The sequence below is a fragment of the Clytia hemisphaerica genome, unplaced genomic scaffold (assembly GCF_902728285.1).
Source record: "Clytia hemisphaerica strain Z4C2 unplaced genomic scaffold, Clytia hemisphaerica genome assembly, whole genome shotgun sequence".
In the NCBI taxonomy this organism is placed as follows: domain Eukaryota; kingdom Metazoa; phylum Cnidaria; class Hydrozoa; order Leptothecata; family Clytiidae; genus Clytia; species Clytia hemisphaerica.
The window spans coordinates 1,629,516-1,646,425 of NW_027103770.1; the positions used below are offsets into that span (position 1 = coordinate 1,629,516).

Here is a 16,910-nt window from a genome sequence, read left to right on the forward strand (position 1 = left end):
CCCGTGAAAACAATCGAAAGACTGTCTAAAAGTCCTAGATTACTGGGCTGGCTAATCAGGTAAAATATCGACTCTATCTATCTATCTCCTAAGTCTAAGGTCCTGGACGAATCAAACTGAATTCTGATTACTCCTGTGCAGCAAATAAATACTTAGGAGATCGATTCGACCATCAAAATATTAACAGCACATTATAAGTAATACGAGCAGAACTATCAATAAGATTGCCATATCTGTCAATGGCTATGCTGAAACTTCGCCTACTCTTCTCAAGAAAAAAAGTAAAAATAAATTTTGTCAAATAATTATTTGAATTTGTTTCAATATACAAACGGTTTCTTAATTTACATTACAATTACAAGAATTTCTTAAGCTATAATTAGAAAAATGTAATTTGTGACGTAGAATGATTACATTTTGTAATAATTACAATAATTTCAAGAAATAACGAGGCAACATTTTCTTTTCTTTATTGTTATTTTTTTCAAACCTATATGATAATTGAATTAACTTTCAAACAACTTAAGAAGAAGAAATATAAATGATAAAGTCCCTGCAGTATTGAATCACTAAAAGGTATTGGTCCTAAATGAAAATTTATGACAAGAATATAACATCTCAGTTAATATATTCTCTCTCACTGCAAACTGGAAAAGAAGTATGTTTACAAATCATTATCTGAAAAAAGTTAGGAAATTACTGGTTTTAAATCCTCATTGCTTCTACTTCTAGGGATATAATCATAATTATTCTCTACTTCCAATAGTTATCAAAGCCAAACATAACCACTCCTCCCAACAGAGTGCTTTCCCTTTAGTGGGCCCCCTAAAAGATGGAATACTCTTCCCCCTGTACAACGTAGACCACAGTAGCAGTCACAGTTCTTTCTACTGTTTTACAATAGATATACAATAGATATATTTGATTTCGACACTGTTTTTTAGGCAAACCACTAGAAACTACTAACCATTAGAGAGTTACACTATTTTTGCTTCTAAATTTCTCAGTGGCATGTAAATAATAGCCATATAGCCATAACAAGCTGACTGAATCCTGATTTGATCTTCTTTAAAAATTTGTTGACCTAGATATATAGGATCTGAACCGGAGACCCTTCCATTGTATGGGAGAACTTCAATTTCAATGCTGTTATTTCAATTGTTTTTATTAAACAAAGATCTATCAAAAGAGCCCCAATGACACCTTTCTTTGTGCACATCTTTTGTAATATGTCAACTTCTTATGTCAATTTTATTAGTAATGTCAGGCCATTTTTCATGCCCTTTTAAGCCTGAAATTATTTTGCTAAAAACAGCCTTTTTAGTGGAAAAACAGCAGAAAAAGTGCCTTAATTGGCCATAAACGGACGCTGCCCTACCTTAAAGTATGGCTCTCCACCATTGAATCTCTCCACCAGTGTTCTTTCTTATTTTTGATATTGTGCCACCCTGAAATTTTTTTCCCTAACAAATGATAGGTATCATAGTATCAAGAGTATGAAGCTGAAAACCCACTTTCCCAACCAGCGTTTGTTTACCTCCCAGACAATTTTAAACACAACGGTGGATCACACATTAGGATCATTTAGGCAATTTCTGAGAGATTATTTCTGAGGGTTATTGGAAAGGTGTTTTCTCCACCATAATAGGTTTAAATTTCTGGTATGGTATGATCATAATTGATCATGATCTTGGCCACCAGATTTTTGCACAAAAACTATGGCAATTATGTGTGAGTATGTAAAGGCTATTTTCATTCTCAGTTTTTTATTCATTAGATATTTCAAAATGAAAAAAAAATTACAAAGGACAAATTCCCTAAACTTACATAAACAGGTACCAAATGGTTACAGAAACATCATGAGACTTGAATTTGCAACCATGAGGCCTGGCAGTATAGCCCTAATTCTCCATACCAATTTACTGGAAACACATATTTGGACTTTGTATCCCATGCTGCACGCAAGCATTTAAAAGCTTTAAGTCTTGAAAAGAGGGACAAAAAGCAGTTTTTTGAAGTTTGCAAAAAAACTCCACATACTGTAAGATCTTTCAAATTTAGTACATGATTAATAAGAGCAGTAAAAAATACCTGTTGTATTTTTCTAAAAGCTCAAAATAAGAAAATAAATGAATAATGCGGTTAGTGTAAAACACAGGTCACAGGTCACAGCTTACGGGTCACAGGTCATACAAAAATTACAGACCGGAAAACTGTAATGCACTCGTAACATAACATACAACTCATAACATTCAACTCATAACATAAGTTCCTGAAAATATTATATGTAATGGAAATGTAATATGCAAATATGTTATTTAGAAGACTTAGTCATCATCAACCCCATATTGACAACAAATGACACTTAAAAATTATGTAAATAATGATGTTATCTCAAAGTATGAGGTTTTGTGCACCAATTAAGAATAAAATATTATTCATGCATAATAGGATGCTGACACTGCAAGTGGATATAGATTGACAGGTTTTGAAAACAACAAATATTCCAAGAGAGCTGTTTTAGAGATACGAAATAGTGACGTCATTTTATCAAAAATACAAAGCAGGGGATAAAAATATTGAAACATTTATAAAATATAATCCCATTGACATTATTCTCATCAATTCTTGTTATCATACCCAATGTGATGCAGGTAAATAACATACGTAACTTATAATCTTTTTACATGTGTGATATAGATGTAATATATAATACAAGCATTACACGGCATAAAACGCGAAATCACAGGGTAAGCATGTGGGTAGATTTTTAGCTTTAAAATAGTTCTAGATCAATAAAATACCTTTGGAATTATATTTTTGACATCAACAACTGTTTTTCAAAGATTTTCTTTGTGTTTTACAGTAATTGAAGCTGACCCGTCAACACTGACCTGTGACCTGTGTTTTACACTAACCGTGAATAATGATAATTAATTGAATACATACTATCAACTGATGATCCCTGACATCGCATACTCTTTGCTTTAGAAAATGATTAACAGATTGGAAGGGGGGATTTTTCACCTCGGCTAAATCCTCGAAACCCTGGATGTAGTTTTTTAAAACTTTTTAAAGTTTTAGAGCTTAGCTGTTGCACAGTTCATCTTCAAACTCAAATTTATAAATGTTTAAAATTTCAACTCAAGTTCTCTCACAACACAACACACATGTAATGTTCTGACGTTATGAGAGAATTTTTTCATGTGTTTCAAAGTTTTTATGAAATTCACTTCAAACAAAGGAAAAATGTTTTCAAAACAAATAAGAACTTTCCCTCTTCAAAGGCAGTATACTCAAAGTATACTTTTTGACTTAATTCACCCAATTATTTTTATTTTTATCTTTTGTTCAAAAACAAAATAAATGCAGTACAAATTCTGTTAGTTTGAGTGATTCTTTGCTTTTTTAAGTACACTTTGTAAGTATCTTATTCTGGTTTTTGTGTTATTAGACGGTCGGAGAAATCATCTTATATATATGCACGCTTGACTCTCAAGGCTGTAAGCACGTGATTAGAATTATATACACAGTTAAAATTTACGCCTGTGTACAATCAGGTGCAATTACACACTTATGATCCTGCCCCAGTTGAGATTGCTTGAGCAGTTCAACCTTTTAACTACCACCGGTGTAAAATTAAACGTTGTAGCATAAGTGGAAAAAAGCTCAATTTTTGCAAATTTAACCGCTAAAAATTGCAAATTCTTGAGCCAAAAACACATTTTGGTCAAAATATCTATCATATTTATATTATAAACTTACTAAAAAACAAGTGTAGATAGCTAAGATTTTGCCTGCAGCGCAATGTTAAACTCTTTTTCATATAATTTTTAATACAAATTTCAATGTTTTTGGTTTAGAATGACTGGTAGACTGGTGACTGCTGTCAATAGCACAAATTTTTTTAAATAGGGGGGGGGGGGTTTAGAACCCTCTGTAGACTATAACCTTCCATGAATCAAATCGAGACTCATTTGTCTTTTAGTTTTACGTTTATTTTCATCGTTTCCTTTGTACTTAGATTTATTATTTGATAGGACTTTTGTAGGGAAACTGTAAATGATTACTATATAATTTGTATTAGTCCCACATTTATTGTCTATATTATGTGTCTAGGGAGTTGTGTATTGTACCTTATAGTGCCGTATTGTGTGTATAGTTATGTGTTTTTACCTACCTTTGATTACCTTTGATGTGTTTCAGCAAATTCTCTGCTCACTCAACCCGTGGGGTCCGGTGTTTGACCATTTCAACAATTGAATTCGAGTCAGCCATCCTGTAAGGGAGATAGGCAGGGAGCAGTGGCTGGTGGGGAACATCTTGCAGAAATTGATGAAGTTGTTTTTTGAAGGAATTTTTGGAACATTTGGTCATGTCACGTATTTTTCTTGGTAACACATTGAATAGTCTTGGACCGGTGTCCGAAAGGCAGCTCTTCCAAATGTTCTTGTTTGTTGTATTCACTGGTTTGAGGTGGCATTTTCTTCCCAGGCGTTGGTTTGTATATGAAAAATAAATACCGCCTTCCCCTTCACCATAGTTAAAATTTGGCACCAGTTGTTCGATTATACACCATGTATATATAATTTGGTATCTTTTGCGTCTTCTCTCGAGACTGTACATATTGAGGTGTTTGAGCTTCTCCCAATAATTCAAATTGGGTGGAAGTTGGATCCCTTTTATAAAGGATTTTTGCAGATACTCCAGCTCTTGCATCAGGGATCGCTTTGTAGGAGACCATAGCTGGGAGCAGTATTCCAGATGTTGAAGTACCAATGTCTTCCAAAGAGTGATCATTACTGATTTATCTCTGGACTTGAAGGTTCTGTATATCCATGCACTTATACCCTTGACTCTGTCAGTGATTGTTTGAATGTGCATTTCATATGACAGGTTGTTTGAGAGTAGGATACCCAGGTCTTTCAGTGCACTTTTTATTTCGATTGCCTGCTGTACATCTGATTTGTAGACTGAGTGTACTTTCAGTTGTTCATTTTTTCCGTATGCAATGTGTTCAAACTTTTTTCCATTGAGCTCCGTATTGTTGATGGATGTCCAGTCATAGACAACGTCTAGATCATCTTGAAGCAGACTCGCATCTGCAGCACAAGATATTGCCTTCATAAGTCTTGTGTCGTCAGCAAAAGATGAGAGGATGGAATGTTTAATCTTTTCGTTTATGTCACTAATCATTACCAGAAACAAGAGGGGGCCCAGAACTGAGCCTTGTGGAACTCCGCTTGTAACTTTCGCTTCATCTGATAGGAACGTGTTTATGGAAACTTTTTGGTATCTCTCATTAAGGAAGGATTGTATCCAGTTCAATAGTTGTCCTTTGATTCCATTGATTTTTAGCTTGTGTAGCAAGATGTGATGGTCCACCTTGTCAAAGGCCTTGCTGAAGTCAAGGTAGATTACATCAACATTTTCATTGTTTTGTAGGTGAGATATCAGTCTTTCTCATGTAGAGAAAAGCCAATAGTTGACTCAAGCAAGATCGCCCTGGTCTGAAACCGTGTTGTGTTGGATTGTATAGGTTGTTTTCTTCAAGGTGGGTTTGTAATTTCTCTCTGGCTATTTTCTCAAATATTTTAGTGGTAATTGATGTCAGGGCAACAGGTCGATAATTCTCTGGTAAACCTTGATCTCCTTTCTTGAAGATTGGTGTAATGTGGCTTGTTTTGAGAATTTCAGGTGTGATTCCTTTGTCAAAGTTGTTTTGCCATATCATCTTAAATGGCTTAGAAAGTGATTTCTTGCACATTTTGAAAAACTTTGCTGGCAAGCCATCTGGTCCGGCTGACGAGTTGGCTGGAATAGTGTCAATTTGTTGGATGAAATCATCTTCTGTGAAAGTAATGTGCTCAAGGGTTGAGGAGTCTTTTGTCTCATTTGAATTCAGAAAACTGTAGTCTGTTTTAGGAGTGGTAAATACTGAACAGTATTGCTTTTGTAAGATGTTTGCCATCTCTTGCGAGTCAGATGTTAATTTGTTGGTGGTTGGATTTTTCAGTGGGCCAACTTTAGGTTTAGTTTTTGTGAATCTTTTTGCATAGGAGTAGAAGTATTTAGGATTGCTTTTGATTTTCAGTGAGGCATCCAGCTTTGCTTTATCGCGTTCATTTTTGTGGGATTGCTGTAGCATCAGTTCAATGTCAATTAGTTTCTGATTTGTTTTATTGGTTTTGAAATTCTTTTTGGAGAGTCTTTTACGTTTTCTCATAAGAATACGACAATCTCTTGGAATCTTTGAAAATTTTTTTGGAGGTTTTCTCTTTGGCAAATGCTTTTTCACAATCAGAAGACATTTTTCAAGGAAGTTGGCATATTGACGATTTGGGTCATATAGATTCGTGTCCAGTTCTTGAGACCAATTAATGTCTGTTAATTCTTTGTTGATAATTTCCCAGTCAATTTTATCACTTTGGAAGTTGTAGAGGTCAAATTTGCTTATTAAGTTACATTCTTCAGTTTCTCCGAATTGATTATCAAAATTCAAATGTGTTGTAACATCTACAACAAGATGATCTGAATAAATAGTAGGTGAGCATGTGTAATTAAATATAGTGTCTGTGTTGTTTGTCAATAGAAAGTCTAAAATATTACCATCACGGTGTGTTGATTTGTGTATCAGTTGATTAATGTGCAAGTCTGCTTTAAAAACATTTAAAACGTCCAGAAGCTGTTTATTGCAATTTCGTGTTGGGGTTGAAGTCTCATCATTAAGAGGTGTGTGTGGTATGTTAAAATCCCCAAGGCTGTATGTGTCAGGTGTACAATCAGTAATACTATCAATTTTTGCTATCATTGCAGAAAGGAGTTCTTGTAATTCAGGTGCTTCAGATTTGTGGTCTGGATTGTTGGGTTGTCTGTAGATAACACAGAGAAGAATATTAAATTTTTTTGATAAAAGCATCAATGCTTCATTTACTCCGTTCGAGAATTCGAAAATGGGCTCGAAGAATGGTGCAATGTCATTACGCACATAAAATGCAACGCCTCCGCAAGCTCTGCCATATTTCGATTTTACTGTCTCTGTTTTTCTTAAAAAAAGTGTAATTTTCAATCTCAAGTCCTTGTATATTGACAAGCGAAAACATATTCAGTGTAGGTTTAGAAGTAGTTTTGGTAGTCGGGTCAGCATCAGTAAGGGCAGTCACTGTCCCAGTAGATTCCTTGGAAATGTTGGTTCCATTGTTGGGTGCTGGGGTGGTAGATGATGTAGGGGATGTTGACGATTGAATGTTTGTTGAGGTTGATGTGACAAATCGTGGTTCCTGAATTGTATTTGTTGGTTTTGGTTGCTGAAACAATTGTTCACAAGAGAGTTTGATTATTTCTGTTTGTGTTCGTCCCTTGAGGATTGTCTAGTTGTTGTATGAGTTGTTGTGATGTGTTATAATATCTGCGTGTTGGAATTGTGAGTGTTAGTTGAAAGTATCTGACAAAGTGTCAAAGTTATTGAAAGTAATCAATAACAATCAAAGTACTCAAGTATCAGATACTTTCAAGTACTCAAAGGTTATCGAGTATTTGAAGGGTTGTTAAGGGGAACCGTCTATATTCATTTGACAACGCAAAACGTCAAATTGATGTTATGAAGGGGTGGGGGGGTTCAAAAGTTAGGTTTGACGTTATAAGAAATCAAAGGTATACCTTTTTGTGAAAATCGCGAATATTTGTAACCACCAACCACACTACTGACTTTATAAGCTGTCGAAAATATATTTGTGTATGAATTACATGAAAATTTGCTGCTCGCATAATCCCATTGGTTCGCGCTATGATATCATTACATCTTATTTTCATTGTTTGCGCGATCGAGCGAACCACATCGCACAAGTGGGCAAAGAAGGTGGTATGCCCATTGAGTTTAAAGCCTGAAGGGCAAGAAGAGTAAAATCTCTATCCTTTCTCAGGCAAGAAAAAGTGAAGCCTTAAAAAATGCGCTGTATTTTTGACGACAGATTGAATCTACCGGGTGACCCACGAAAAAGTTCGGACAGTTTTCGGCGTCTCGAGGCCGAACAAATGTCTCAAAGTGCTTGAAATTTTGATCTGTATAAAGTAGATATTCTAACTTAAAGTTTGAGCTATTACTTTTTAAATTTGACCCGCAAGTTCCCTACTTATGAGCTTTTAAAGTCAAAATTCACTTTTCGGAAAGAGCGAAATTACGTCAAAAAAGAGGTATCAAATTGTTTTATTATCAATCAATCAAGCAAGGTCGTTAAATCGTTAGAAAAGAGCATGTTAGATATTTTTATTCAATTTCAAAACTTTTTTTAGATTCTTTACTTTCACAAAAGTTATTCGTTCAGTGCTCACCAGAAAAGAACCACCACCATACACTTTCTAGCAGATTCCAGGCAAACCCACACTCTGTTCTTTCATAAGACACGACATTTTCATAAAGAAGGCAAATTATGACTATTTGCAAAATATTTTTGATAAAAATATTTACAATAAATTTATATAAATCTACTTTGTTGTTAATTTATTATTTTACAAACTTTAATTACCTACAACACTAATTAACGAGGTCGTAAAACATCAGCACACTCGAAAATACAATGTTAAAGATAAAGAAAACATTTAAAATTTGATACCTCATTTTTGACGTGTTTTTTGCACTTTCCGATAATTGAATTTTGACTTTAAAAGCTCATAAATGAAGAACCGCTGAACCAAATTTAAAAAGTAATAGCTCAAATTTTAAGTTAGAGCATCCTCTATCTTTTAAAAAAAAGATTGAGTTTATATTACCTTTATTTCAGATCCTAGCCAACGAAAACCGTCCGAACTTTTTCGTGGGTCACCCGGTAGTAATTCCTTTGTTTACGATTGATATTTTTTTCGAAATTTAGAGGTAAATTTTAGTTTCAATCTGTCATTTGTGTAAAAACGAGGCGAGCTGCTCAAGGCTGCACAACTTTGGTAGGATTTGTTGGCTTTAAATCCTACCAAGGAGATTCGATTCTAGCCCTTCGGGCTCATACTTCATTGGGTACGCCTAAAGCATGGCACGGACCTAGCGCCAAGTGGAGCTTCTAATTTCTTTTTAAATACAACCAAGGCAAGTACAGACTTTGAGACAGAGCGGGAAAACTTTGATGAAAAATGGCTACAACTTTTGGTATACATTGCTTGACGTTATCTGTTGGGGGTGGGGAGTTTCAGAGGATAACGTCAATTTGACGTTATGCGTTGTCAAATGAATATGGACAGGTCCCCTAAAGTCGCTTAAGACTAAGAAAAGTGATCGATCGAAGACTCACAATTTATTTGAAATTTTGGTACTTGAAATCAAAAATGGTAGAGTAGAGCTGCGAGTGGAGCTGCGTAGTTGTATTTTAATGACCAGAAAGGTCATTCATTTGAGGGCTATGAATGTTAGCCTCCACTGATGCGCAAGTTAACCCAATCTCACGGTAATATTATACCAGACGTCGATACCAGATAGGATTGATCATTGGAACGGCTCGATGACCGGTCGATATGTGATTGATGGATTACTTAACGATCCGGATAGGAGAACGACCCTCGACATGGCCCGAGAATTCTCGGGCCAAAACTTTTATTGGAATTTGCGTAAAGCCCGAGTATGGCCCGAGCTGGCCCGAGAATTCGGGCCGTGTTCGGGCCACACACGGGCCACGCACGGGCCAATTTTTTGAAAAGATGATTTAAACAGGCGTGTAATTTCAGGACTGAATTTTTTTAACATTTTCTTTGAGAAAAACTTGGTTTCTCTTAATTATATTTTAAATATATGAATGTTGTAAATTCATATAAATATTAAATGTCTTATTTGGTATGAAAACATAGTTATAAATATACTTAGGGTGGAAATATTTGCTAGTAAACTGGTCCTGGTTTTAAACTGAAGCGTTTCCACGCATTGAGTTTAAAGCCCGAAGGGCTAGAGTTCAATCTCTAACCTTTCTCAGGCAAGAAAAAGTGAAGCCTTAAAAAATGCGCCGCATTTTTGACGACAGATTGAATCTAGCAATTCCTTTGTTTATGATTGATATTTTTTTCGAAATTTAGCGGTAAATTTTAGTTTCAATCTGTCATTTGTGTAAAAACCAGGCGAGCCGCTCAAGGCCGCGCAACTTTGGTAGGATTTGTTGGCTTCAAATCCTACCAAAGAGATTGATTTCTAGCCCTTCGGGCTTATACTTCATTGTGTCCACGGGAAGCTCGTAAAGTTTTTTTTAGCATTATAAAACAAAACAGACAAATCTTATTTTGTACTATTTTGTTTGACTGGACATGCTGAATCAATTTAAATATGGAATCTCCTGACATGGCCCGAACATGGCCCAAATGACTCGGGTCATGTTCGGGCCAAAAGAATTGATAGGGTCTCTCGGCCCGAACATGGCCCGAAGAGGCCCGAGAATTCTCGGGCCATGTCGAGGTTCGTATAGGAGATCGATGGAAGATTCAGCCATTAAAAAGTCTTGAGTATCGATCCTTCGTTGATCCACCGGACTTTTGCGTGTCCGGTGTTTGTTAAGTCCGGTGCGTTGGCAGGGTCCTAAACCAGTTTATCCATGAATTCCCTATTTTTTAACCCGATTTCATAATTCAAACCTTCGTGGAAGCAGACCATGCTTGCGAAGCATCACTTTCTAAAAAACAAGATGTTGCATGATGATTATAGGGCTCACAATGCAGGTACCTACAATGAACAAAGATGGTATGTATGTACAAAAAAATATTTTCGACCGACCGACCGACCGACCGACCCACTTTGTAAAGTGGAAATGAAGGGAACCAAACAATTTTTAAAGATCCGCCTTATCAATTATTCAACATGACATCCTATCAAAAACCTGACTCTTTTCCCTAAAAACTGACCTTCTCTTCGTTAATGAGTCTTCATGATAATAAACAGGACTTCCTGACTTCGACCTCACCTCGACAGACCAGCGCGCGGCAGACATCTTTCCAACTTTGTTTACAAGTGGGAAGATTATGCTGACACAGCCTTTTTGAAAGAAATAACAGAATTATGCTATTTTGTGCGAAGTGTTGCAAATTCTTTGTTCCGAAAATTAAACGTTAGAATAAAAACGCGGGAAAACAAAAACGAAAGTGTTTCAAAATATTTTTTTCAGTCTGAAATTTTTTAATCGTAGCTGTAACAATACAAAGTCGGTAGAAAGGTCATAACTGTAACAACAACGATCGAATATACTGAGATATGAGGTAAGAGTGATTTCTACTTTTATTACATGTTTCTTTATAAGCAATAAGGAACCTCTGCCAGTCTGCCATCTGCCTCTGCTTGCCTCTGTACTGTGTCTGTGGGGCCAGTTCCTTATTTTTAAAGAAAATTTCAGCCTGAAAGTTCCTTATTTTTCCAGAAAATTTCAGCCTGAAAGTTCCTTATCGAGTTCCTCATTTACTTAGCTGGTTAGCTTCTTGGACTGATTTGATGATTTTTATCGTGCGAGTATCATCATAAATCATCAATAAAGCACGGCTCTGATGTGTCATCAAGTGCACAGAGTACAATAAGCGCTTTGATTTCTCTACAGGGGTAGGGCCCGGTCCGATGATATCGGAGGGTCAGCTTCTCTTTATCTTCTCTATGAACATAACAATTGACATTGATACAGAAAAAGACAAACAGTTGAACGTTATTTTATCAATATTTATCATTTTTTGTGGTCGAATTGAAGTTTGGCAAGATAATATGTGAGTTGACAAAGCAACGATTTGTAACTTTTACTGATTCTTGAGCGTAGCGTTCAAACTGAAATACAAAATTGAATGACTAATAAATAAACTGAAAATATGACAATGCGTGAAAATGACTAAGTATGAAAAATTGACTAAGTATTGAGTTCATATTGATTGATTAAGCAAAAAGTAATTGAAAAATAAGGCTTGATTGAATAATTGAAATTGAAAAAGTTTGAGTAACTAAAAACTAAAAAATGAAATCCAAGATGGCCGCCAGGACCATGTGCTGACCTAAACCTAAAGTGACTTGAGGCAAAGACACATCTGGATGAAAACAAAGGAATGAGAAGCAAAAGCAAACAAGAAAGCTTACCAGCTGCCATATGGAATCTTGCTGAGAGTGAGTGAATCAAATATGGCTATACTGATAGCTGAGTGAACATTCAAAAGAATTCTTTGACATGTAAATCAAATTTAATGTTTGAGTAGTGACATCCTGACTTGACCAATGTCAGATGTCAACTGACTATGCTCAAAAAGTGGGTGGTCAAAAAAGTGAGGCATGACTGTGGTCTGGTGTGAAAAGTCACCAAATGTGCACCAAAAAGTGATGATGTCATCATGTCAAAATCAAAACAAATATGCTAACCTAAAAATGTAAACAAAGCTACCAAACCTACGAAATATGAAAATTATAATATAAAATGAAAATTCTGAGAAAATATATTGAATTTATCTTACACTCCCCCCATGGAATGAAAATAACTGAAAAAAAATTTTTTTTTTTTTTTTTTGAAAAAAATTTAGTTTTGAATTTCATTAATAAAGTTCATTTCATTGGATCTATTGATCACAATCAAAGTTCTAATTGAGCGTTTCGTTTCACGAAATACCTTTTCATTTGAGTTTTTGTACTTAACAATTACACGTCTAACAATACCATCATTCGACATTTCCAATTCTGAAACCATACCATACTGATAAGTCGAACAAAGAACAGAATCGTTCTTTAAGAACAAAACAATATCTCCAACGTTGAGAGCGTCATCCGTTCGAAACCATTTTTGCTGATTAATCAGTTTGGGTACGTGCGAAAGTAACCAGTTCTCGAACCATGACTGAAAGATTTTACGATTGTCGTCAATGATTTTGCTTGGATTTGACTCGATTAGTAGTGGCTCAGTAGGGCTCCTTGCGTTGTTTCTACCAAGTTTGAGACGGTTTGGAGTGATGATGTCAAGGTTTTCAAGATCTGAGGTTGTGCTGCCAATGACAATTGGCATGTCGTTGATGCTATTACTGATTGATGCAGCAACTGTCTCCCATTGCATAATTGACAGCTTGCTCTTGACGAATATCTTTTCGAGTGACAACTTGATCTCCTTGATTTTTCTTTCCACTCTTCCGTGCTCGTTGTGTCCACCAACCTGGCAAACCTTGAAGTCAACAGACTGATTGGTGTGAAGCTGATACTTGGCATCATGGAAGTCGAACTTCATGTTTTCGCAGCCACATATCAATTGACTACCAGCATCAATAAGAAGGGTTTTGGGATATCCAACGTCGCATGAGAAGCGAATGAACGATTGGACGAATGATTGGGTGCTGTAATCTTCCATGATTTTGATACTCGTTGTTGTAGTTGTGGAGCAGCAGAATACCAGAAACCAAATTTTGATGGTGGTTCTTTTATGGTGATGCGAGTAACAATCGAAGGGTCCACATAAATCCACTTGTGTGGTGTAGAAGGGTGGTGCAATGTTGAGAACGTGTTTTGAAACAGGTCCCATGACAACGTCAAGCGTCTTTTTGAGAATATAACGACAACGTTGACATAACTTTCTGATAAGTTTGACAATTGATCGTCCTTCGAGGATGTATGCTTCTTTATTGACGTATCGAAGTGATGTTTCGACACCAGAATGATTTGCGGAAGGATGATTCCAATGAACCTCATTGATGATGGCGATTCCAACTGGTGAAAACTTTTCCAACATTGGAACGACAAATGATGTTGAAGTGAGATCCTTGATGCTTTGATTGAATCGACCAACGATGGTGGTGTCATTCATGTTGAGTACTCGTTCTGTATGGTAGATGATACCATCCTTTTCGTGGGAGATATCTTGAAACTTTTTTGAACTGGTGAAGTGTTTCAATTCTTCTGTTGATTTTTTGAAGAAGTAAAGCTTGGCTTGTCTGATCTCTTCTTCTGTTGGTAGAACGTCCTTCAGACTTGAGTTGGAGTGAAATTTTATGAATCCTTTGTGAGACAATCTGAGTTGATGTATGAATTTGATCATCAGTGCTAGAATACGTACAACTTTGTTGAAACGATACTTGTTTGGATTGATGATGTAATTGCTGAATTGTAGCCTGATTTGAACCTCTTCGGCAATCTTTGATGAAGAAGTAGGTGAATAAACGACGTATGAAGTTGCAGTCGAGATGTTGTATGTTTCAAGTTGTGCCTCCTTCTCTTCAGCTGCTGTCATCTTGATTTCTGATACAGTTTTGATTGGCATTTTGTCCAGCTCTAGCGAGAGGAAAGCTGATCCATTAAACCATTCTGATTTGTTGTTAATCTCATTGATTGAAGTGCCTCGTCTTGTGCCGATATCTGCAAGCATATCTTCACCTTTGATGTGGTACCAATCATTTCGGTTGGTGAATCTGAGGATCTCAATGACACTGCTACGAACATATTGCTTTAGTGATTTGGTTTCATTGCTGATCCAGTAGAGTGTGATTTGACTGTCAGTCAGCTTTGTTGATGATTTGTGCCATTTTTTGAAGGATCTTCTAACAATTTCACTTGTGTGTGCATTGAGTAGGGCTGCAAGCAGTTCAGCACGTGGTTGAGAGGTTCCTTCTGGTACTAATTTGGAACGAGAGAAAACTAATTGACTTGAGTATGAACCACATCGCCTTTTGAAACGAGCGTAGATAGATACACATATCAAAGATTTGCTAGCATCAGCGAAGTCAACAGTAGTGAGATCGAGGTTTGTTGCATCTTCTGGGACGATGGTTCTGTTGAATCTGAGTGAGTCGAGCTCTTCCATCATCTCAAAGTTACTGATCCAAAGTGGGTGAAGGTCGTCTGGGATTTGATCATCCCAATCCAGCTTTCTTGTGACGAGTTGGTGTAAGTCAAGCTTCAGTGATGCAGTGATCGGACAGAGTAATCCGAGTAGATCAAAGATTTCATTTCACCGGTGCGTGATACACAATGCCTTCGGGTGAGCTTGTCTGGAATCTGATTGAGACGTAATGTTGATTTCTTACCCCTCTTCTTGGCTGAGAAATTCATTGGAGGAATATGGATGGATAGCTGATCTTCCTTAGGCCACCATTTCATACCAGCCACAAAGACTGAGCTGCCATCATCACTCATTGATGTTGGTGGGTCTTCACCTGAAATGACAACTCCTTTGATCATGAATCCTCCTCCGTTGCTGATTGTTTCCAATTCCTGTGTACGCTGAATGGCGAGTTTCTTGGACGACTCACCGCTGACACAATCATCCACATACATATCATTGTGGACAATTTCAGCAGCTTCTGGAAACTGGTTGGATGATAATTTTGCGACTTCTCGGAGTGCATATTCCGCTTGGTTGCCGCTTGATCGTACTCCATATATTAAGGTCTTGATTACCTTTTGTTTTGGACGTTCGTCAAAAGATAAATTTTCTTGCCATAAGTAGCGTTGATATTGCCAGTGGCTAACATCCAATCGAATCGTGTTATACATTTTGCGAACATCTGTCGTGAATGCGGAAGCATGGATCCTCCAGCGAAGAGCAATGTCTTGTAATCGGTTCAAACTGTTGATGCCCTTTGCTAAGATGTCATTCAGTGAATTGCCAGTTGGAGTTGGACTTGATGCGTCAAACACAACGCGACAAGGAGTGCTGACAGAGTTTGGTTTCCATACTGCTCTCCAAGGTATGAAGTGATGAAGTTGATTTGACAATGATTGTTGGACTGATTCTGGGAGATTTTCGACATAATCTACATACCCAAGGTCTTGCATCTTCTTTTCGGATAGGATGATGTCTTGTTTGTCGGTTAAGTTTTCTGCCTTGTTCAGCTTTCGAAGTTGTTGATAGTAAATTTTGAGCGCTTTGTCTTCGTTTGACGATAGCTTAATTGATGGCTCGTGGATGAACGGCAGTTTGGCGGTAACAACTTTTGATTCTGTATTGATAGTGATGGATTTCTTGATAAGATCTTGCTCCACTTCCTCTTTGATGCTGATGTCTTCGATATGGCTCTTACATGCCTTGCAGTCACGACATGTGACACATCTGTAAGTAATTTCTGATCCAACGTTCTCTGAAGCTTCAAAGTTCTTCATTGAGTTGATATGGAAGCATGACGTATCAAAGGCGACCAATGATTGGTAACTGAGATTTGATTTGAATGTCGAGGTGTTGAATTGCCCAAAATGTTGTCTGTGACTTTCAGCAAATGACTGATGTGGTCCCCCAATGATGCCGAGACTACCGTCAGCACCCTTGAAGACGGATTCAAAGATTGATAGACCATTTGCCAGTCTGAAGATGATGTGTGTGGGTGAAATTTAAAATACTCCATACCTATCATCATGTCAACATCACCTCCAACTGATTTTGGAAGTCTGGGTAGGTATGATGGATTTTCATGAAATGCTTGACGAATTGTTGATTCCGCTTCGCCAAGTTGATACGTAGGGAACGTTTGTGTCAGTTTGTCGAGACAAACTCCTGTCATTGTTGCGAGCTGACCATTTGCAAGTGGGATGTTGACTGTGTAGACGCCATGGTTTGACGATGTTGTTGCTCCTCCGATACCACTGATCTGAAAGCTTCCATCACCAACCTTGGTTGCATGTCGTCCAAGTCTTTCGACAGCATCTTTCGTGATTACAAAATCGCTGCAGCCATTGTCGAAGAAGATGGTAAAGGTTTGATTGTTGACAGTGATTTGTTGAAGTAGATAAATACCAACCACGCTTGGCTGCTCGGCGCCATTGGCTGTGAAGAATGATAGTTGAATGTCACGTGAGAAGCTTTGTAGTGAAGGATTCCGGTTAATGAATCTGGATTTGAACTTGTTGAGAAGCTCTTCGTTTTCTTGTGTTGCTTTGTGCTCCTCACATACAAGCACATGGTGTTTCACGGTATATTGCTGATGAGATGGATGTTTGCATATGAAGTCATGTT

The 16,910-nt window shown here is 37.0% G+C and overlaps 2 protein-coding genes across 2 annotated transcripts; both read right to left on the reverse strand.

The window, feature by feature from the left end:
• Positions 1-12,503: 12,503 nt before the first annotated feature.
• Positions 12,504-14,765, reverse strand: LOC136806001 (uncharacterized). The gene has a single exon (XM_067062583.1). It carries the CDS (start codon positions 14,763-14,765, stop codon positions 12,504-12,506), a length of 2,262 nt encoding a protein of 753 aa, XP_066918684.1.
• Positions 14,766-14,860: 95 nt separating this feature from the next.
• LOC136806003 (uncharacterized) lies at positions 14,861-16,063 on the reverse strand. Its single transcript, XM_067062584.1, has one exon. The coding sequence runs from the start codon at positions 16,061-16,063 to the stop codon at positions 14,861-14,863; it is 1,203 nt and encodes a 400-aa protein (XP_066918685.1).
• Positions 16,064-16,910: the final 847 nt, after the last annotated feature.

Coding starts and splice junctions, on each gene's coding strand:
- LOC136806001 (XM_067062583.1), bottom strand. CDS start 14,765: ATGGAAGAGCTCGACTCACTCAGATTCAACAGAACCATCGTCCCAGAA.
- LOC136806003 (XM_067062584.1), bottom strand. CDS start 16,063: ATGAAGAACTTTGAAGCTTCAGAGAACGTTGGATCAGAAATTACTTAC.